Source organism: Notolabrus celidotus, chromosome 4 (genome assembly GCF_009762535.1).
Source record: "Notolabrus celidotus isolate fNotCel1 chromosome 4, fNotCel1.pri, whole genome shotgun sequence".
Classification (NCBI taxonomy): Eukaryota; Metazoa; Chordata; class Actinopteri; order Labriformes; family Labridae; genus Notolabrus; species Notolabrus celidotus.
This window is the reverse complement of record NC_048275.1, coordinates 24566160-24588684: the sequence shown is the minus strand read 5'-3', so window position 1 is coordinate 24588684 and position 22525 is coordinate 24566160. Positions and strand designations below refer to the sequence as shown.

At 39.3% G+C, this 22525-nt stretch overlaps 1 protein-coding gene across 1 annotated transcript in view; it reads left to right on the top strand.

Annotated features, from left to right (window-relative positions):
- Nucleotides 1-22525, top strand: part of LOC117811119 (pro-neuregulin-3, membrane-bound isoform) — a 439329-nt gene that overhangs the window by 335997 nt on the left and 80807 nt on the right. The window contains exon 3 of the mRNA XM_034681194.1: nt 21741-21814. Within this exon, the coding sequence (XP_034537085.1) occupies nt 21741-21814 (74 nt within the window). The remainder of the gene's footprint in view (nt 1-21740; nt 21815-22525) is intronic.

Genomic DNA, 22525 nt, shown 5'->3' with positions numbered 1-22525 from the left:
AGAAATGGCAGAGGGATATTTAAAATAATCCCTCAATGGAAATAAAATTGAATACCTTATTTGAATCTTATTCAATGCAAGCATTCTAAGACAAAACTCTAATACTGAAATAAAAGTAGGATGTCATGTATTTGGATTATTTCTTGCTTTGTCTCATTTTCTTAAAGCTCCTCTTAGAAGTTTTTAACTGGTTATGAAACAGCTTGCAATCAATACTGTTGCCCCTTTATGACCTACATTCAAACAAGACCATCAGCAGCAAGACTTTGAACATCTTCATTGCAGGGTGCCAGTTTGGCTGTACAGTTAAATTGCACGTCCCCATGGAGGCAGAGCAAGCCCTCAAAGCAAGCCCAGATTCAAATCCAAACTGCAGCACTTAGCTGCATGTCATTCCCCACTCTCTCTTCCTGGTGTCATACTTTATCCACCAACCTATCTCCCTCAGTAAAGGCATAAGAAGGCCAGAAATAAACTTGGAAAAAATTCTCCTCAGTAGTTTTTAATGCCTGAAACTGCTGCTAAAGGGTTGTGTGTCAGACCATGGGGTTGACAGCAAGCTTAAAAACAGACTTTTTTTTTTACATTTTTACTGCTAATATTCATTTTTATCAACTTTTATGGATAAATCCCTACCTGTGCATGTTCAGGAAAAGATCAGCAAAGTGGAAAGATGTGCATCTCTGTCCTCTAGGGGCACTTAAAACAACACAAACTGAAAATTAAACAGCAGCTTTGACATGCAAACCACAACAAACAACACTGAGGAACACTAGACTCTCTTTTGTTCAAAAACCAAGGAACAAATGAGATCCCAACCTGACAGCTGATATTGTTTATATTGAGTAGCATTTCTTCATGAAAACAACCATGCATTTGTCATTTCCAAAATTCTTTAAAAATGCGTCATATGCATGTTAAAATCTTAAGATAGCATCATTAAACACATCTCTGTCTTGTTTGAGGCTCATTTCTCTACTGTATCTCTCTCTCCCCCCACTTTGTCAGGAAACTACTCCACTCTTTGCTTACTCTGGGGCGAGGTTGAACAAAATACATTTGGTGGCTGCAGAGGCGGCCTCGCTCTCATTTCTTTCCCTCTTCTCAGAAATGATGAATCCAGGCAGGCCGTGTTTCACAGGTCTTTTTGGGTCACATAAACCTCTACATTTTGCCAGTCCTGCGGCACCGCGGAAGCCTTGTGTAAATGGCTTCTGCTGTAATGTAGTAATTATTTCCTCTCGCCTCTTTCTTGTCCTCAAAACGCAGCTCTTTCCCCTCTTTTTCCCCCACTCTCTCCTCTAAAGAAAAGCTGTGGACAACAGATTTTTGGGAGGTTCACTTGTGCTTTTGTTGTTTCTGCTTTTTTCTTTCACCTTACTGTCCTCTTTATGTCTGCAGTCTTTTGTGAAGTAAAATGTATTGTTGTTCAAGTTGACATTGATGAGGATAAAAGGAGTTCCCCCAATTAGCAAAGCAGTCTCCTGTATGTCTTACTTCAGTAAATATTCTTCTGTAGTCTTCTTCAGTTAAGACTAAAACAGATCTAAGACACATATTTCAGCTCTCATACTATCTGCCCAAGAGCCTCTCTGGCTTTTTGAAAGCATGGACTCTTGTTCAAAAACCGTTGATATGACAGGCTTGAGTACTTCTATGAGCTCCTAGAGTCATGTAAGTGCTTTACAGCATCTCTGGACCTTCTTGTCAACATCACACAACCCATAATGCCCTTATGATTTCTGTACTCTGTTGGTTACTGATGTCATAGACCAGGTTTTCAATTACAGCTGGAATTTTTTTTTGTTTTATTTGGAGAAATGCTGTCACAACAATTAACAACAAAATTTGTTGTCTGGCAAATTCATTTTGAACATATTTTAGCTAGTTCAAAACTGGTTGAAATTTGGTCTTGGACAGTCAGACTTGGCCCCCCATTATTTTTAATCATGTTTCAACATTGAAATTTTGTTAGGGCTCACTGGGACTCAACTAGCACAAAAACACTGCAATGGCCTGAATATTTCATGAGGAGGAACAGATTCAGGAAAACAATGCAAGCTCAAAGACATTTTCAAAATTTTTTGCACAAGTACAACAGAAATGTCCCAAATTTAAAATAGTGCTCCCTTCAGAGTCATGGTTGTTTAAGCAGCTATTATAGCTGCCTTTATATTCTAGGTTTTTGTGTTTTCTGAATCTGCATTATTGACCTAATACACTTCTGCCGAATTTTTCCACTGCACTAGTATTGGATTATTATTCTTTTTTTTCAATGTACTGTAAGTTTGGCCCAATTTTGGATCCTCTCCGGATAGAAATGTTTAGGTTTTTCAAAGCATGTTTGCCCTTGTAGGCCATCGTACATACCTTTTCTTGTGCTATAAGCCAAAGGATAGGTCAATCTACACTTACAAGTTCATGGTTTTGAAGTACTTTCTCATTTTTTTTCTGTTAAACCAACATGAGCTATAAATTCCATATGGTTATACTCTTGTATACACACGTCAGTCCATGTAAGCCATCCTGCTTAGTCTGAGAGTTCACTCAGAGGGCAACAACGGAGAAAACCTAAGGTCAGCACTCACTTTAAGTGAGTGAAAGAAAGCCACACCCCCTTCTCTGTTGTGGCTGACATGTTGTCGTCTGTTATCTGTCAACCCACTGGTCAGAATAAATTATGCATAACTTGTATGAACTGACATATTTGATTTCACATTATTATTTAATACATAGCAATAGTAAAAAATGTATTATAGCTCTGTTACGAGAAGGAAAGTTTAATTCTAGGAGCGATATTTTATATTCTTGTAGATCCATGATCTCTTTGGACTAAAGCCCTCAGTGGAAATGAACACTTGTCAAGTGTGGACAGACTTTTGCAGGGATAATAATTGCTTTTTGTCATGATTTTGACATCTATGGCTCAGGTTGGGGGGAACTGCGGATGCCAAAGTCCTTAATCATCACTGTGGGGTAATAATATGCTGAAAATTGGTAATGTCACATCATATAATCCCTTTTTCAAGCCTCAGGTTGTGTTTGGATTGGACTGAAACTCTCCAATATTACATTGAGGTAACAGGGATTCATATGGCACTTTGGATGGATGAAAAACATAGACTTGAATAATATATATATTAGCAACTGATTACATGCATGACAACAATCTTATTGGTTGTCAAGACCAAGTTGTATTGCAAAAGTAAACACTAAGGGCCTGATCTACTAAGATCCCAAATAACGAGCGCTAATTTGCGTGTGGAAATGATCATTTTGCACGTGCTGTTTCTGGGCGTGTTGCGGGTGATCTACTAAGACTGTGTGCGCAAATAACAAGTGCAAAAGTGGTGCGGACCGCCCTATTTTACGAGGATTTTGCGTGTGCTATCGGCTGTCACCATGGAGAGTTTGAGAGAGCAGATTGGCCTTAAACAATAAATGAAGTTTGAAGTCATGGAGTTGGAGATCTTTGTAGAGGAGGGAAATAAACACATCGGTGAATTCCAGCAGAGACATCTCAGATTTGGGAGGCCATCTGTGAAAAGGTGAATGCTGTGAGAAAAGACAGAAGATCTGCAGATGAAATAAACGCATCTACTCTACTCCAAAACACAATCAGTGTTTTGATGGAGTTTAGAGAGCAATTTGATAAGGCTTAGTCTCTTGCTCTAGAAAAGTTAGGCGTCACTTGGATGAAGACAGTTGCCTCACTGACGCAGAGAGCAATTTTCGGGTGAACGTTTTTAATGCCTGATATCATCATCCAGCAACTGTCCCAAAGATTCACCAGCTTAAATGGAACTGGGAACATGTTTGAGGCAATTCACCCCAACACACTGCTGCAACACGAGATGAGGAGTTACCCAGAGCTGCTCAGTGAGCAATCATTCTTCAAGTTAAAACTAACTAAAAACCCCTTGATGAGCACGATGGGACAGAATAGACTGAGTGGACATGTCCTTTTGTACATTGAGAATGACAGATCAAAGAAAATGGACATACAGTGAATCGTGGACATGTCCGCGGAGCTTAAGGCTCGTCCAAACAGTGGTGGGTAGGCCGAGTACTTCATATTGATTTTTTGTTTGTATGTGAACATGTGGGCCGCTGTGCCAATTTTACTAAACTGTATAGTTGTTGATACAGTGGCCTACTGTGCTCTCATTATATGAAAAAGTGAAAGAGGGTGTCAGAATGATGCGGTCGCAATCCGTGGTGCTGAACTGCTGTGAATTATTATTATTATTATTATTATTATTTTGTTCTCTTGGTTTGATTGATTAAACAATTTAGTATAAGCCCTGCAGTTGGGGGCATGTTGTAAAGCGGTGTTATGATGAGCTTTACAGTGACCGCAGCCATTTGTGCATAACGCTGTGCCAGTTTGCACCTGCCTTTCAAACATGCTAAATATAGACGCACAAATACCGCTCACTATCTGCTTCAGGTTTGATAGATTACATTGCGTGTGCTAAATGATTACATTTGCATCTCCTCCTCCCAGTATTTTGCGCGTCCTGATGATCTACATGTATTCTGCATATTCATGAAGGCAAACACGCTAAATGATTTGCGAGTGCTATTTTGCTCATTTGACAGACGCAATCCTCGATGCTCCCGGTTAGTACGTCAGCTTTGCGCGCACTATCAAGTTTGCACGTGTTTTTATACACGCAAACCTTTAGTAGATCAGGCCCTATGACAACTTGGAGAAATCACATAAACCATCAAGTCAGGTATAGGGGAGAACGGGGTTGGTTGTCACACTCGTTATATCTTGCTACCAGGGGTCGCTGTCTCTCAAATTGAGGTATGGACATTTCTAGAATTAGGATCAGAGCTCACCTACATAGTCTTCTCTGGAGTAAGACAGCTGAACTTGAGGTGAGAGGACTTTTTGTGTTTTTCATGTCAAATTGTAAATATTCAGCTGCTCAGTATTTTTCTTCTAGGCTTTTAAACGATGGGTTTATAACAAAACAAGTTTTACCCAGTGGCGGCTGGTGGAGTTTTGTCCAGGGGGGGCTATAACTCCAAAATAGTACATGTTTGCTTGCTTTTTGGTAAATGTCTGGGGTATCACACCAGTGTATTTACATACATGAAAACAGCAAAAGCAACATTGTAATGTCATGTACTGTTCTAACTTTTGTACATAAATTTTGCTCTTCTTTCCTTGAGAGAAATAAATTTCTCAATGACTCTATGGTTAAAGTCAGGGATGCTTTTGACAAGTTTCTTCTCCATAGAGAGCACGGCCAATTCATTGAGACGATCCTGTGACATTGTGTTCCTGAGGAAGGTCTTGATTCTCTTCAGTGTTGAGAAGCACCTCGCAGATTCAGTGAGATTCATTTGATCGTCTTGCTGCATCACCTGTAATAGATAAGTGACCATGGTGATGGTGTCTCATGGCTGTAGTATTCATGCTGCCACTGGTGCAGTAGGCTAAATAGCTACAGTAGATCATTGATTAATAAGATTTCTGTTTACCATGTGTATAAGCTGTGTAAGCTAATCATTGTCTCAGTACTTATTTAAAGAGGTGTGGATATTATTCATGCATCACCAATTAATGTGTGTGTAGTAATGATATTACATGCTCGCCAGCAGAGGGCGCTGTTACACTGTGTATAATGCTTGTTAACAAATAATCTGTCAAATAATAGCATTACTATTCCTGCCAGTCTAACTTTTCTGAAAAGTGCTTTAAATCAGTAATACCTGTCTTTATCCATGATGGGTCAGATCCTGATGTTTGGAAAAGGAGGCAGGGAAAGCAGACTAACGCATTAGCATCACTGCATGTAGTTAGCCTTGTTGCTAAACCAGGTCCTGGAAAAAGACCGGATGTATTGTGTCCCTCTGTCTTTGGACTGATGATTAATGTTGATGTTGGGCTGATCAGGTCCACGCTCTTTCACGTGGAGCTTCTCCTGGTACGTTCTCCTCTCTAAAGGTGATGTTTTGAGTGACTTCACTGAGTTATTTACTTTCTCTGCGTCTCTGTCCGATCGTCTCCTACTCCCACGGCTCGAGCTGTCAATCAACCGCGCTTGATGACAGACGGCTGTGACGTCAGCCCCATGACAGGAGGGTGATGGTTTGTAAATCAAGCTGCATTCAGCTCTGGGCGCAGGGAAGGTGCGCCCCGACACGGCCCTATCTCTTGTATTGAAGAGGAGCTACTGCGCATGTACAACTTTTAACGAGAGTCTATGGCCAAAGATTTCTGCGCCCCGGAGGAAAACCGGAGAAAACCAGTCTATGGGGAAAACCCATAGGAACATACGTCACCAATCAGACAACACAGATGAACGAAACAGCTTTGCTAATAATTATTTAACTATACAATATTAATCTTGCTCATTTTAAAATATATATACATACAGTTCAGAATATTATTTTATTATTTAATTTTTTTTTTTTTTTTAATGTCTTGTGGTGGGTGGTGGGGCGGCGCCCTAGCGCCCCTATTGGCCAGCCGCCACTGGTTTTACCCTTACAAAGTGTGAGGGGAAAGCTATAGTTTAGATTTTTATAAACAAGCTAAATAGTTGTTAGATGGTTGTTAGCCTTGATGCTAGCAAAAAATTCCAGTTGGGGTTGGTCGTCACATTCTCTTTGGGGTTGGTTGTCACATGTAACAACCAACCCCTATGTTGGCAAAATCATGCATGGTGAAATGAGTTGGAGTGCGCAGACCCTACCTTTGCCATCACTGTAACTCAGACAGTGACTGCATGTAGCCTAGTTGAGTAGGCCATTATTGTTAGGCCTATTTGTTTTGTTCTTTATGTTGTTATATAGGCTAGCCTAAAGATGCGTTTCCTGTTCATGTTCCTTGCTCATTTTATGTTAAAATGCATTAAGTTATGTAGGCCTATCACTTGTCAGTGCAATTAAACTTTCAAATTTAGTTCTGCCTTCTTGCCTTTTTTAAAAGATTTTTCCCATTGAAATACCATTGTGACAACCAACCCCATAGTGTGTGACAACCATCCCCGTGATGGGGTTGGTTGTCACAATGTGTCAGAGTGTCTTTGATAGTTAATTGCCTCTTTGTTACAATGAGTTGGAAAATGAGAGGGATACACATTTCAAGCCAACACCTTAAGCTTCAATTTAATGTAGGAATGACTATTGAAAGATGTTTTGATGATGAGCAATCATCAAAACAGTAAAAAGTGTGACAACCAACCCCGTTCTCCCCTAAATATTAAATCATTCCTGTAAGAAGTTTCCAGAAGAAAAACATACAGTCCTGATATGAAGATTAAATCTGATATTTTCTTACAACTCAGAATGAAGTTTCAGTGGATTTGGGATCATGTTTGACAGTGCAGTTGGGAATCATTTCCTAATTCAAACCTTTATTTGCACCTGCCTCAGACAGGAACCATTGTTTGCTCGGTACAACATCACAGCATCTGTTTTGTCTTTCAGCATTTGCTTTGCCACTTCCTGTGCTCCATGTGGACCACTTCTCTGTCTATCGGAAAATAATTGGCTTGAAGCATAATGCTGCTTACTAGCGCTCAGAATAAGCAGCCTCTTCCTAGTTTTGAAGTTTTTAATTCAGTTTGTCGTGCACACAAGGGCTTCAGGTCAGAAATAATGACAGAGCAGATCATGCATCTTGTTCTGTTGTTTTTGGCTCTTCGTGGCTCTTAAGTTATTAATAGGAGGGCATAAAGTATTTTGTACTTCATTTGCAGAACAATGATAGTCCATGTCATGAAGTTGTACTTTTAATTATTGACACATGGTACAAAGGTTAAGCATAAATTTGCATTGATTTAACATTTTTATGTCATTGTTGAAAATATATTTTTTTCCTTTTATCCAAAGTAAAAAATGAAAAATGTTAGCCCAAAAGAAGAGACTTAGAGTTGTATTATACTGTAGTAGATGTACTCATTAACCTCAGATACAGTGAAAGCTATAGATGGATATGACGTATCATCTATATATAAAATAAAAGTCTTTCTTTTCTCATTGCAAAGGCAAACTGAGGCAACATGAAGGACCGTCTCATCACTGCAGTTCTATACATCCAGGGATTATAATCACCCACTTTCACACACATTCACTTCAGATTTCCTGCAGGATTTCCTTCTAATCTCATATTGACTGTGTGTGAAGCTCCTTTCAGTAACACAGCTGATGTTTCCTCAGAGCAACAGCACATTGTTCCAGCAGTGAAATTACATTTTACATGCAAGAATTTTAAATCCCAGCATCAACATTTGGGAGATGAAGTGGCTGCCAGTTTCCAGAAGGTTTATAACTTAAAATTCCTTTGTGGAGTATTATCCATGCCAAATGCCTTCTTAGCTGTGCCCTCTAACAGGATCAGCAGCGTGCGAGTGACACTTTCACAGAGAGAAAAATACTTCCGGAGGGACACACAATAATCCAAAACAGAAGCCAAAAGGGGGCGAGTTTAATTATCTGATTACCCTGACGGACTTTCAGCTGCTTAATTTCATCCAAAGGTCAAAGCTTTCAGGAGACTATTGTTCTTCGACTACACGCTCTCCTGCACAAAGTCCCTTCTGACATTTGGGTGTTTTGGTATATTTTCTGAAATTAGGAAGTGATAAAGCCTCAACCCCTTTGGCACCTTATTTAGCCAAGTCCTCTCTTCCCATTGTTTCAACAGCCAAAGGCCGGTACAGCATATCAAGCAGAAAACAAGTAACACTGAGGGTGAAACACTCATTAATACAAATGAAAAGAGAGCAAAGGGGGGTTATAGGAAACATGCTGTTTTTCTGAGACTCCTGAAGAGCTGGTTGGCCATAACTTTTCTTTTCAAGACTTCAACTTCTTTTCCAGATTTATAATCTGTATGGTTAAATATGTTGACATCAGGACATGACATCCTCATGTATTTCAAAAGCTGGCCATTCTTGATGAACTGAAAAAGTTAAGTAATGAACTGTACTTGGTATATAACTAGAACCATTTGGACCCATCTGTGGTGAGATTAGGCCCTCAGAGCGACTCCTCCAGCCGCCCAGCCTGTTGGAAGTCATGTGACTCAGCAAACAGATTGATATATTCCACTTTGGCTGGAAGTTGGAGTTGAGTCAGTCAAGGTTGTTAGTAGTCAGGGCCTAGTTCTGCATTTAATTCAAAAGGCAACAGGAGTTCAGACATCTAACCATGCAAAACAGTTAAAGAACACAAGTATACCCAAGACTTGAACAAACTTTTCAGATCAAAATATAAGCTTCATTTGAGTGGACATTGTTCCAGTGATTAGGTTCAATGAACCATTAACATCCCGACTGCAGCATTGAAATTCTCCATTTCAATATTTTAAAAGGACACTTAAGCATCTACTTCTTCAAGAAAGCACTCTATTATAAGCCTTTGATATAAATGCATTTAGCTATATTCCTGTTCTAATAACAGGTTGCCGTTGCTGAGTCTGGTGAATGAATAGGGGTGAAAACATTATGCTTGTCTCTGGCTAAGATAACAGCTAATTTAATCGATCTTAGTACCTCAATACCCCTTTAACAATCAGATGCTCCGAAAAGATACTGCCTGAATCCTACTGTCGATAGAGGGAACAATGCATGTAATCAAAGTGATTTAGAGGGAGGGAATTATTAAGTGCAGAGATAAGTGGACTAAGTGATAAAGTGTTAATATTCATAAGGAGGGAAAGTCAATGATGGGGAAAGAAAGTGAGAGAGGGGGCAGAGTGACAAAGAGATAAGGCTTTGGATTTAAGTGTTATCTCACTGTTAATGGTATTTGTAGTCCATATCAAGATCGCTGCATAAGACAGAGTAATGTATTTATAGTGTCATAGGATAGTCTTCTATAACAGGTAATTGGGTGACTTCTACTGAACTAGAGAGCTTAAGTGTGCATCAGGGACTTTACGAAGAAGCCTGAGAATACATGCTTCTGTAGCACTTTGGGTTCATCTAGAAGCTTCTCTTTTTACTCTTCTTCCCAATGATTCATTGCTATGATCATGGCCAAAAAAAAGATGGTGGTCATGGGAAAATAAATACTCCACAAAATCTCTTTGCAATGGAAAAAGAAAACACTCGCGCCTTGTGGGCTTGAAAGATGGTCTGAAACTTTTAGCTTGCGTCTCCATAAAAGATGGTTTCACATTTGGTTCAGACTCACAAAGGCTATAAATAATTCCTCTGAAGACCTAGATTTTATTACATTTATCATTCCGGATCAACTTAGTAAACAAGTCAGTTATGCTAGCCAAACTAAAAGCCAGGAAGTTGATCATTTTCAGGAGGGAATCTGATGATCTCCAGAGCCACCTGATGTTTCCTCATCAGGTTGAGGCTCAGCAGAGTGTAGCACATTTGAGCTAGCAAGCAACATCAGCAATATTTTTGGGGAAACTATATTTTGTGAAACACTGATGAACAAGATAATGCAACAGATGTTTATGATGGATTATATTTTTTTCTTAGTCAAGGCAGATGGCTGTTTACCAAGGTGTCTGATTCTGCTAGAGGTATCTGTCTGTTTAAAAGCCTGTTTCCTCCATACTGTTGCTAAGTCCATGCTGACGGTGGTTAAATCTTAGGTCTCTGTAAATAAAATCAACCAGTGCTGTATGAATAACAACATTAACTAAATGATTGCAAAACATTTTTGTTTACATTTATTACAGATTAACTGCAGGCTTACTTTTACCTTTATATTTCCTTGTCAAACTGCTGATAAGTAGACTACTAGAAAGATTTGCTGCTGGGCTCTACCTTCCTCTTCTGACCATCTTACTTTCAGTGAGACAGAAATCAGCAATGAGGTGCAGGAGGTTTGCAGCAAAAAAGTGTTGCTAGATCTGTGTAATGGAAAAAGAAAAAGTACCTAATTTTGTCTTTATTTGAGAAAGTCCACATAAGTCCTAAGTCCTATACTGAAGCCTCTTGAACCCACAGTAAACCCAGCTTTGGTTTGATAAGTCAAAGATACTGACATATTTTTCTTATAATTGCTAGCTTAGCTCTTCTTACACCACACTGAGTGAACAATGGCATTCTTGCAATCATTTCAACTTGACCATGAAATGTTTTCTTCTAAGCAGAACAATACGTGTATTTAACTGTTTAAAGACATGAGTTATGCTGTCCTTTTCTATTGAGGCCAGACATACTCTCTTGTTTGTTGCCTGTCATGTGTCACTTCCTCTCTGCTGACAGATGCTGGATAAGCTAATGAGGAACTTTGTATGTTAGTCCAAAAGGAATTGCGTCGGCAAATCTGGTTTCATCAGATGAATAACAATGAGTGGGTTGGAATACAGTCCTGATATGTTTATGGTACCAAAAAACCTCTTCCATTATGCTCAAATGGTATCTACCGTCCCAGTTTTGCCCTTTGGTTTAGTAAGACGGTGAATATGTAAAAAGGAGGGATACAACAGAGGAAAGAGAGGAGAACTAAGGTAAGAGATGAGTGGTATGAGAATAACACATCAGCTATTTCAGAAGGAGTGACGTGTTTATGTCTTAATTTTTGGGATCAGCTGCCAGGCAGAGTAGTGAATTATTGAGTGACCCCCTGCTTCTGTTGAAAGGGTTCAGAGGTAGAGTAGAGGTTTTACTGGAGTCATGGTGAGATGGAGGAAAGGGCATGTGCTCAAGTACCATGCCATGTTATCAACATTCAGTTAGAGGCATGTTTTATTCAAAATCAAGACACTCAGTAGTCGGTCCACTTGAAAACAGCATCCAGAGAGAAAAGAGCAAGTCATTTTTGAGATGATGTGACTATTATCAGTGCAAATAAATGTAAATGGCTGGATTTCTCATTGGCTTGCTCACTATTATACTCACATATGTCAAATTACAAAGAAATTCTGGGGGAAAGTCAGTTACACCTGGCTTGACTCTCATTTGAAGCAAATGTTAAGCTTGGTTTCCCCTTACATTTTCCAAAGTTTTCATGTCTGCACTTTAACGAAGAAGAAATACTGAGAACTTCACAAACACACACTGAGTACTAATTCTTAAATACATGACAAAGAACTTACCTACCCTAGTAATTGTATCTCAATTGAGGCCATTTGCTGAAATTAAAATCAAATTAGATTGGACCACAATTAGACATGAATGCATCCTCAGCTGCAGATAGATTACAAGCTCCAATAAGTTCTCAATAGTTAATTTTCTGGCTCCTCTGAATAAATGTTGTCTAAGATTACCTTTTGAAAGTTTGTATCACGGCCCTGATTAATAATATTTAATTTGTAATCCTTCTTTGAAAGATCAATAAAGAAGAGCCAAATGCAATCCCTAAATAAAGCGGCCTTTGCAAAAAGTCCCTCTACACTTTGTTGGAAATGCTTGATTAAGGATTACTAGTAAACTATACACCAACATTTTCTGGTAAACATGATTGTGTGAAAAAAACAACCTGTATTGACCACATTAGGATTGGTTACAGAAAGACTTTGCGTGGTTATACATGTTGGAGCCCTTGTGGTTGCAAACTTCCAGTTCCGTCATTCAAAAGTGTTTTCTGCTTCCGCATCTTAGAAGTTCAGATCAATGGCCTCTTGCTTTTTAAGTCTTACTGTCATAACTTGAGTCCCTAAAATGGCAGTTCAAGTTCCTTTATAATCGTAATGCCCCCTGGCCGCTCTTTTGATCTCTGTTTTGATCTCAATTGTCTCAGAACTACCCTGTTTATTTTTAGATGATTTTTTGACATTACAGTTGCAGATCTTGTGACTGTGTCAAGGCACCCTCTGACCTCTGCATGGCCTGTGTTCCTATGAGAACTACATCACTCGTATACAGTTTTACTCTTTCACTGTTCCAAGATACCCCCATGACGTCAAAGACCAACAGGTGCCTTACTCTGTGGGAACTGTGTGTGCCACTTCTGTCCCATCGAAATACACACAGACATGGCACGTACAGTTTAAAATTCCCTAAAATCACTATTTTCTTTGGTTTGAGTCACACTGGATATAAAAATCTATTTTAGCACATACCTTCAAATTTGATTACTGCAGCCTAAATGTAGCAACATTTGTTGCATCTGTACAAAAGTATAAAACTTGAAATATTTTATGTTTGTGTATTTTGGAAAATCATCCAATTGTAGGATAAAACGATGACATTCAAAGTGTTTTACTGCTGCCTGAACACTGTAAGGGTCAAATACTTACATACTGTCATAAATACTCACCCTCTATACCACAGCTTTCTTTACCAGATTTATAAAAGTACACACCAAAGTAGTTTTATCATTCTTTCTATAAAAATACCAAACAAAGGTTCAGCTCTGTCTGGTCTGCTGTTCTTTGCAGAGCACCCTTTTAAGGTGCAACTATAAACTTCAACAACTGCAGCCAGAACTAGACTGCCTTTTTCATTATTTTGAAATGTTCTACAAAAAAACAACGACACGTAGCCATGATAGCCCTTCAACATTTTTACTTGTTCATTTCAAAGTAGCCAGAGCTGTACCGGTGTCAGCGTTTGGTATCAAAGATTCTGTTGCATTGTGTTCCTCAACAATCATACAAACACATAAACATACATGTGGATGAGCATATTCTCTCGTCCTTCCTGGAGTTCTTGCTCTCTTTTTTTTATATCTATTTGTGGTGCACAAACAAGCATAGACACATGGGCATACATAAACATGCACAACACATACAAGCACACAGAGAGGTTCTCACCCAGTCTGGCTCTCATAAACTGTCAGATCGCCCCAGATGCATTTCAATCACTCTGTCTGGGAAAAAATGAGAGAAAAGACTTCCCTTGATACCCAGCGAAACTCGATTTTCAATTCAATTTTATGTCCCATCAAGAAAGGGGTGGAATGAATGGAAACACATATACGGCTGAGGGATATGTAATGTCATTAAAGTAGAAAGTAATCATCTCGGGTCTCCTTTGAAGTCTGGGTTGTCAGTCGTATTTGGTTGTCTGCGGGTCTGATTAAACAAACCTCAGTGCAGCAGCAAGATGCTATTAAAGACGAACAGACATCGGATTATTTCGGGATTTGATACATCAAACGATATGACTTCATTGAGTTTCCACGGTAACAAACAGTTTCTAAATCTTCATTAGCTTTACTTAAAACCTAATTTCAGAAAACCCAATGAGAGAATATCTGTTACCCCACAATTGTCTTTCTTTATTGTATTAAAACTTTGTTATACGCCGTAGCACGTGTGTCAATGTAGCCTTAATCTGTATTAGATCAGAAAACTAATGCCTTAGATTAACTTACTCTAGTTTGTTAATGACTTTTGCATTGTTGTTCTGTGAATTATTACCAAACGCCACTAGGCCCTACTGAAACCCTTTAGTAGAGTTAGAGTGGTATCTGCCTTTCTCTTTTTGCTAACAAGTAGCAGTTGTGAACTTTATAAATAACGGATGTAGCACCATGATGTCAAACTTTGGTTTCTCAGCTGCGTATAAGAAGCCTTTCATATCTGACCACCATGTTAGTTTGCTGGAGCCACAAGGGGCAAAATTCGGACAGGAGGTGGATCTGGAGTGGAGTAAGGGTTTGGATAACACATAGCTATCAAAGCTAAATTGTAGAGACCTGTGGCTGATTCATTAGCTTGTGAACGAGCAGTCATGTTTCCCACAAAATGAGATTTTTTGGGGTGGTGGCTGACTGCAGTTGCTTATTCATCAGAGAAAAGAAGCTGAGAGAGCTTGTGAAACATCACAGTCACTGGTTGCTTGAATATTCGATGAAAGAGCAGCAAGTGCAAGACAGGTGAATAACGATGGAATGACACTTACTCTGTGCTTTCAAATTACCGGTCCTCTCTGTAACCTGTGTGCTATCTCTTCAGGGTGAGGCCAACACTGACTCTCATGCACTGGTTGCTGACTGGTGACAAACAAATGTATGTATAATAAACACTGAACAAGCTAATAAGCCTGGTATGGTGAGTGCAGTACAACTTCTACAGAGTGCAAACATTTACAATTATCTTTATCTGAATTTCACTCAAAGAAAGTACAGACTTCCTGGATGACCAGATTTTGACATTAACCACACGTAAAGTCATATAATATGTTTGATATTGACCATGAAAAAATAACCAAAAGGCCCCAACTAACACAACCATGAGGTGAAGTTCAGTGACTAAACTGGTCATTTTTAAAAGTAGTACTACACTGAAGGTTAGTAAGATAAGATAAGATATTACTTTATTGATCCCTTGGGGGAATAAAAATAGATCAATAAAGATAGAGTACAATTTAGATATATTCAATGTTACAAATGGAATTTAGATTAAATAGCAGTAATTGCAGGCAGTATTAAAATGATTCAGTAGTGACAGGTTGACATGGTGAGATTGTGGTTGGTAATGACAGATTAAACAATAAATAAACATAAATATGGGTATGTAATATGACCGCGAGTTGTAGTAAAAAAAAAAAATGTAATATAACATAATATAATATGGCAAAGATAATTATATAATATAATGTATTATGAGCAAATACATATATGAGCAAAATAATAATATAAAAGCTTGTGTTCTTTTTATATTGAGACTTGGATGCACAAACAGTTTAAGCTACATACCTGCCCTGGTAAATATACCTCCTAAAACCCTTCCTGGGCTGATTGTCTTAAGGTCAGGCTCCCACAGTGACAGAAACAACACTTGTCTCCGGTTGTTTCCTGTTATTTGTTGCCCAGTTTACTGAAGGTGTATCAGCCATTTTGCTCGAAAATGAATTTCATGCCGAGAAAATGGCCCACGATCTGAAGATCATTGACCATTCTGTCACAGTCAGACCAATACATAAATTCTTTTAATAGAGCGTCGAGCCCCACGCTGCTGTGTGGCTGCACTGTATTTAATGGGTCTAATGGCTGCCCTGCCAAGGAGAGAGATGCAGTTGTTTGTAGCTCTAATATTTCTTTTGATGCGTGACACTGAAAATTGCCTCATTATTTTATTTGTATCACATCTTTAGTATCTGAGGGGGGGTTTGGTGGACACGATAAATGATTTCTCTCTTCTAACAACCCAGGAAGAGCAATATAACAATCGGGTTAGAGAGAGGAACATTTTAGAAATCCATCTTCATTTCTCAGAGTATATAGTGCACTGTGTTGGACAAATTCTGTAAATTACAGGGCTGCAAAGCACTGCTGATACTCAACAGGAGGACAGCGTCCAATCCAAGATTCATGACAGTCTGAATTTTCTTTTTTTCAAATGAGTCTCAGATCTTTTAGGTATCAAAGTGAAGTAATCCTCCAGATCTGTACAAAACAAATGTAGTGAGGGATGTGAATAACCAGACGTTTGATCAAACTTAAAACTGTGCTTTTGGAATACAGCGTGTATTATTTGCAGCCTAAATCCGGCATTGCAGACTAAATCCCTGAGGTTGACTTTGAACTAACACACGTGCATATATAGACATAACAAATAGGTATATTTAGTTAAATATGAATATCATGCCAGGGGATATGTGATCCAGGCCAGCGCACTGCCCTCTCCTCTGCTGTCTTTCCTGCTGCAGCTGTGAGCATGCACACGCACATGAATAGACACTGTCAGTGTAATGATGAGTTACTCTTAGGCTGACATCAGATATTTGGCCAAAGTATGATCTAAACTGTCGCTAAGTTTCTTATTGTATCGATGGGTTAAAGGAAATATTTTCAACTATTTGGCAGTAACAATCTCTCTTTGTTTGAACATTAAGCAGTTCATAATGTGCATGCCCACACCCAGCATCGATAAAGGTAATGTAATGTAAGGAATCAGAAATCAGTCAAACATGGATGAAGGAGTTATTGTGTCATGAAGTTGTAAAAACAGTCTCACAGCACCACAGCAACTCTAACGTTGTTGCCATAGCTGATTATTAAATGTGATAGAAAAAGTAACCCAAATAAAGTAAGAGAGTAGAGTAAACTAGCCAACTTTAGTTCTCTCTCTCTCTCTTATTCTTCACGTAACGTCGTAGACCAAGGACGGGACTGTCCACTGGCAGCTGAGCCCGACTAGAGCGGGCTTGACGTGCGCTCCCCTTCTCCGTCTGCTGGGCTGGCCGGAGAAAGGAGGGGAAAGGGTGTTGGGTAATCGGAGAGCGAGGGAAGGGAGACGAGCCTACGGGGAAGGCGCCGGGCATTTCCCGAGGTCTGGCCCAGCGATGGGAGTCAGCCAGTCAATTTAGTTGAAATGGGGTTTATCGGCATCTGTACTATACAATAAATATTGAATAAAATAAAGAGAACTGCAAGATTGTCTGTGCTGTGTGTGGCAGCCAGGTACATACGTAATCATAAAAAAGTACAGTGTCCCTATTGCTATCAGCTAATGACACATAATGATGTTGTTGTAGTAGCCTGACAGTTGTAGTTTTTACTGTGGCATTAACTGAATGCAGGTAGAACAATCAAATACTTACCAGCAGATAGTACAAGGAAATGAACAAGGACAATATGTTACTGATATAGAGCCGAAGACAGAATTTTATGTAAATATGTTTCAAGTTCACGCAAGAGAGCAAGCAACAAGTGATGCAAGACGCAGATTTTTTTTATCATTTCTCAAATTGAATAAAATGTTTGTAGGATTATCAGTATTTCTGGAGAAAAGAGATGAAGAGATGTAAATATATGATTAGAAATATTCAACTTCAATGATTATAAAATTATATACTTTGTTGCTCTATTGATTGGTGGTATATGATGTAGAGTATGTGGAGTTGAGGTATGACATTCGGTCAGAAGAAGTGCATCTTTATGTAGTTGTGCACTTCACCTGTCTTGAAGAAGAGGGTTTCTACCCATGTCGGCTTTGACTCTACCAAAGTGATACCAAACCAGTAGGACTGGACAAGATTGCTTTGTTCACCACTAAGTGATACATTTAGTTTTTTGATGACAAGACAAGAAACCAAAGTTAAGTTTGGTACTCTAAGAGAACTTTATTTTTTTTTCCACATCTTGACTTTCTGTTTGCTGACCTCAGTTTTTACTTCCGTAAGTTTCATTCTTGCTGTCTTTAACTGTCAAACAGATCACTCACCATGATTCTTTTTTTATGGAAAATCTCAATAATGGCACTTCCCGTTCACTCTCGATAAATCACTTCTTCTTTGATGAAGCCAGTTTCAGTAGTGACAGACATCTTAAATGACTATAAGAAATAATTCATCCATTTCCTGATGGTCTTGTATGCTTTCCTAGGTCATATAGAGACATCAGCATTAATTCTAGTCTGTTTTATAACCAGCTACAACTCCTCACAGTGTGTTTAGGTTATTTGTTAATGGCTTGCTGGCAGTGTGTTTTTGCTTTAGTTTTAACACAATATTACCAAAGACCCAGAGACTTTTTAGCCTGCATATTAAGTCAATATCACAGGATGAAAGGGGCACATTTTCCCAAATACATGGAGGACTTCTCAACAGCCTAAGAGGGAAGTGTTCTCTCTTAACACGTTCTGTTCTGCATATGTACGTGCGCCTTTTTGCACCAGCATGTTTTCACACATGCCTCGTGAACAAATCCGTCATGCTCCAGGCGCCGTGTTTATATTTATCCCCTGCTCGGTGCTGCTTTGTACATTTGTAGGAGACCCACACGTACACATGCATACAGTACACGCTCATGCAGACACATGCAATCTCTGTCTGTTTTCTTTCTTTTAATTAATAAGTGTGGTGCTAATTAGAAGGCATGCAACTCCTCAATACCCTCCAACAGTCCCTCATCCGTTCTTAGATTCATTCCTCTGAGCTTTTACGAAGCAACGCTGATATGTTTTGATCTCTGCAAAGAACAGCAGGGGCTAAACAGAGGGAGAGTTAGTGACATACAATAACTTTTAATACAGCACTGTTCTCCATGACAAAGAGAGATATCACAGCGGTCTTTGCGGCGCTTGTGCGAGGTTGTGTCTGTACACGACTGTGCGTACTTGTTTTGTGTGGTCTGTTGCCTGTAAGTATTTTTTTAACCACACTCGGCCCATTTAATCACTGCTTTATGCTTCTCCTCCCTTCCACAGTCCTCCCCTAATGAGCACGACACACAGACAATGTCACCATGTTAAGCCTCTATTCTTTTAATTATCTTCTTTTCCTCCGGCTGCTGTGACCCAGGCTGCCTCCCGTCACAGTTTAGTCAGCTAAGGTCACAAAGGCGTGGAGGGATGTTAAATGACCGCCCACTTAGCAAAGAGAAGAGTCCACCCATGTGCAAAGTGACCTGCTGATATGCCACTCTTTGATCCTGATTGAAGCATCAGAAGAGAAGGAGATGAAGTCTTTAGTTTTATACGTTGTTTTTCTTTACTGGGGCTTTGCAGTGCGAGTCAGATTGTGTCTTAAAACAAGGCGACATTTGTTTGTGTTTGTTTTTGTTCTCCCTGCTCCCACTCAACACTTACTTGGCATCACACATTGCAACAATAAAAGCTGAGAACAACAAACCTGCTGCAATAGAGAATCCACAATGGATGATTGCTGAGGTCTTAACAAAACGGATGAAATTAATGCTGCCTCTCATGAAGGTGATGTTGAGGGATGAGCAGGCTTTCTACAGCAACCAGCCTTTACCTTTTGAAATGGAAACTGTTAATTTTCTACCATTTTCATTCCTACTCTTTAGCAATATGAGCAATGTTTAACTCTATTGCATGTTGCCTGCACCTTGAGATCAAAACAAGTCATAAAAGCAAGGAGCAGGTAGTGGATTAGAACAATTTTTCTCTGTTTTCTGTGGTAGTTACAATCAAATCCAATCATATTTGTGTCTTCACTGCAAAGACATCCCAGAGTACTGACTTCTTCTTTAATGAATACAGTGTTGACATAAATCTGTAGGATCTCATTTGTATTCAGACAACCTTTCACCACACTGATGAACTAATGTTAGATTACATCTGCATGCAAATTAATATTCACCTGTAGTGCCAGCAAAGCTGCAGAGTGGTTATATATACACTATATGCTTTTTCTACACAGACAATCCATCTTGTCATGGGGCAAAAATCAAACTAAGAACAACAACAATGGCTCAGTTCAATCCTAATGTATACAGTGCCAGAGCATTTTCTGCACCCTGCCACAAAGAAGGCCTTGTATTCAAGTAATTGTATGTTCACAGGTAGTGATATATTTGACTGTTAAGAAACAGCAGGATGAGATATTTTCATCAGAGGCCACTTACACATATACAGGACAAGTGTAGAGACGAGGTTCACCACTTTGTCCACATGGGGTGTCAAAAGTTTCTCATGGGATCATTAAGCCAGATCAAGTTTGATACATTATGAACTCACCTTGTACTTAAAACTGAATTTTAACCAACAAGATTGTGCTTATTTTTGTCCAGATTCATCATCAATGTACACTCTCTCTTTATGTATTTTCTACCTTTCTTCCTCACATCAGTGAAAACGCTCTTGAGGCACACCTCAGTCATGCACATTTATGTGCATCTTTCCCCTCCTACTGCAGCTCATTTAATAATTGATCACCAAATCACTCACCGTAGATGAAAGGCAAAGAGAGGGTAACCATCATCGTCGTCTGTGTGCACAGCTCTGCTGTTTTGTCCGGATGGACATATATGTTCCCTTAGTTGAGGGCTTCAAGAAGCACTCACAGCCTGGGTGTGTACGTATGTCTGCTCTGCTAAGATTATCCAGGAGTGTGAATGAAACACAGAGGCACAGTAGTATAGAGTGCAGGAATTGGGATGCAGGTCTGGTAGAAGGGAAAATTGAGACTTAGTGGAACTGAAGTATTGATGAAGTGACCGAATGATGGATTGAATAGAGATAGCAGGCTCCAATTTAGAAAGGTAGCACCAACTACTTCTTTTGCTTAAGTTTTTATTTTATTTGCATGTGTAAGAGATGCATTTTTCCTCAAGAGTGACAGAATAAAGCAGAGCAGCAAGCAAGGTACAGATGGCCTGAGGCAAAGATTGATACCCAAACCGTCTCAGGCACCCAATTAGGCTTCACACTGCATGCTGGAATTTTAGCTCCCATGCTATCTTGTGCACTCTGTGACTCTTCTATATGTTGATAAAGATATGTTTATTGAGCTGAATTTAATTAAAAAGGCTTTCTCACAGTGCATTGCTTTTTCCTCCACCATTTTGATGAACAGCCCGAGCACATTTCAGTATTCATTAGCTGCCTAATGATCATTGCATGAGTGGCACTCTCACGGGTGTGCCAATCAAATTCAACTGTTTGAATTTCTCTAAAGTTTGATGCAGAGAGCAAAGAAACTCTCTGTGATTAACTGAGCGTATCTATCCCTGTTCGCTGCATCTTCACACAATTCTCAGCTCAATGCATTTTTAGGTTTTCTGTGACCCAGCAAGGATCCTTAACCTTATTTCACTGCCACACAAAGAAGGCTACAGCCTCTCACTTAATGGGGATCAGATGCTCCCGTCTTGCTATAGCCCCAATTTGTGATTTTGGCTGAAAAGACAGATGTCTTCGTCAAGAAACTCTGGAGCTTTCAACCCTTAAAGATCACCACACTATTAATTTCTTCCTGTCAGCTTGCCTTACCTTGCACTTTCTTGCCATTCAGCTCACTTCCACAAGGACTAAGCTCTCCCTACATTTGTCTCAAAGTGCCTCATGTGCTGCTTTTGCATTTTCATCAGAAACAGCGGAATTTGTTCTCCCTCAAGTCTGCCTGACTTAAGACCTTATCCTTATTATAACTCTTTCTGTCCACCAGGTGTCGAGAAGGCTACCAGGGAATCCGCTGTGACCAGTTTCTACCTAAGACGGACTCCATCCTGTCTGACCCAAGTGAGTTTTCACATTCTTTTAACTCTGATGAATTCAGAATGAAAACATGTTTTATTAAATCATTAAAACACATTTGCACCTAAAAAAAAGTAAATGAGGAAAAAGAATGGGGTCAAACTCCTTTGATCATTTAGATGAGGTTAAACTGTTGGAATATTACTGAGTTAAGATCCTCATTGAAAAGCACAAAGGATAGTCTAATCCTTACAAGACTCTATCAACATTTACACTACGTGTCTGGCAACCAGCTCCCCGGCTCTGCAGGAGAGCAAACATCTTACCAGACTGAGTTACAGCCTGACTACTGCTCAGAAAGCTGCTAACTTTTCAAAATCTGAATAATTCCTTAGGTAGAAGTTCATCGTATCTTCTCTGAAGTGCTTTAGGTCACTGTTGCAGCATGCAGTTATAGGACAGTCAAATAGGACTTGCAAGTACCAAAAAGTGCAGCAATCACACTGAATTGAAGGGCTTATTTAGATTTCATTTTTTTTATCAGACATAATCAAAACACATGCAACTTTGAATAAACATCAGAAGTGTTGTAAATCTGGGTTCAATACAGGGTTGAATGTTGGTCTTGCATATCGACGGCTCTTAACAGCTGACCCCTGACCCAAAAATGTTTTGAAAATAGAGCCCTTGTGGCAGGATTCATGTAATGTGTGCTCTAAAACAAATTATTCTATTAGTTTAGCATTGATATACACA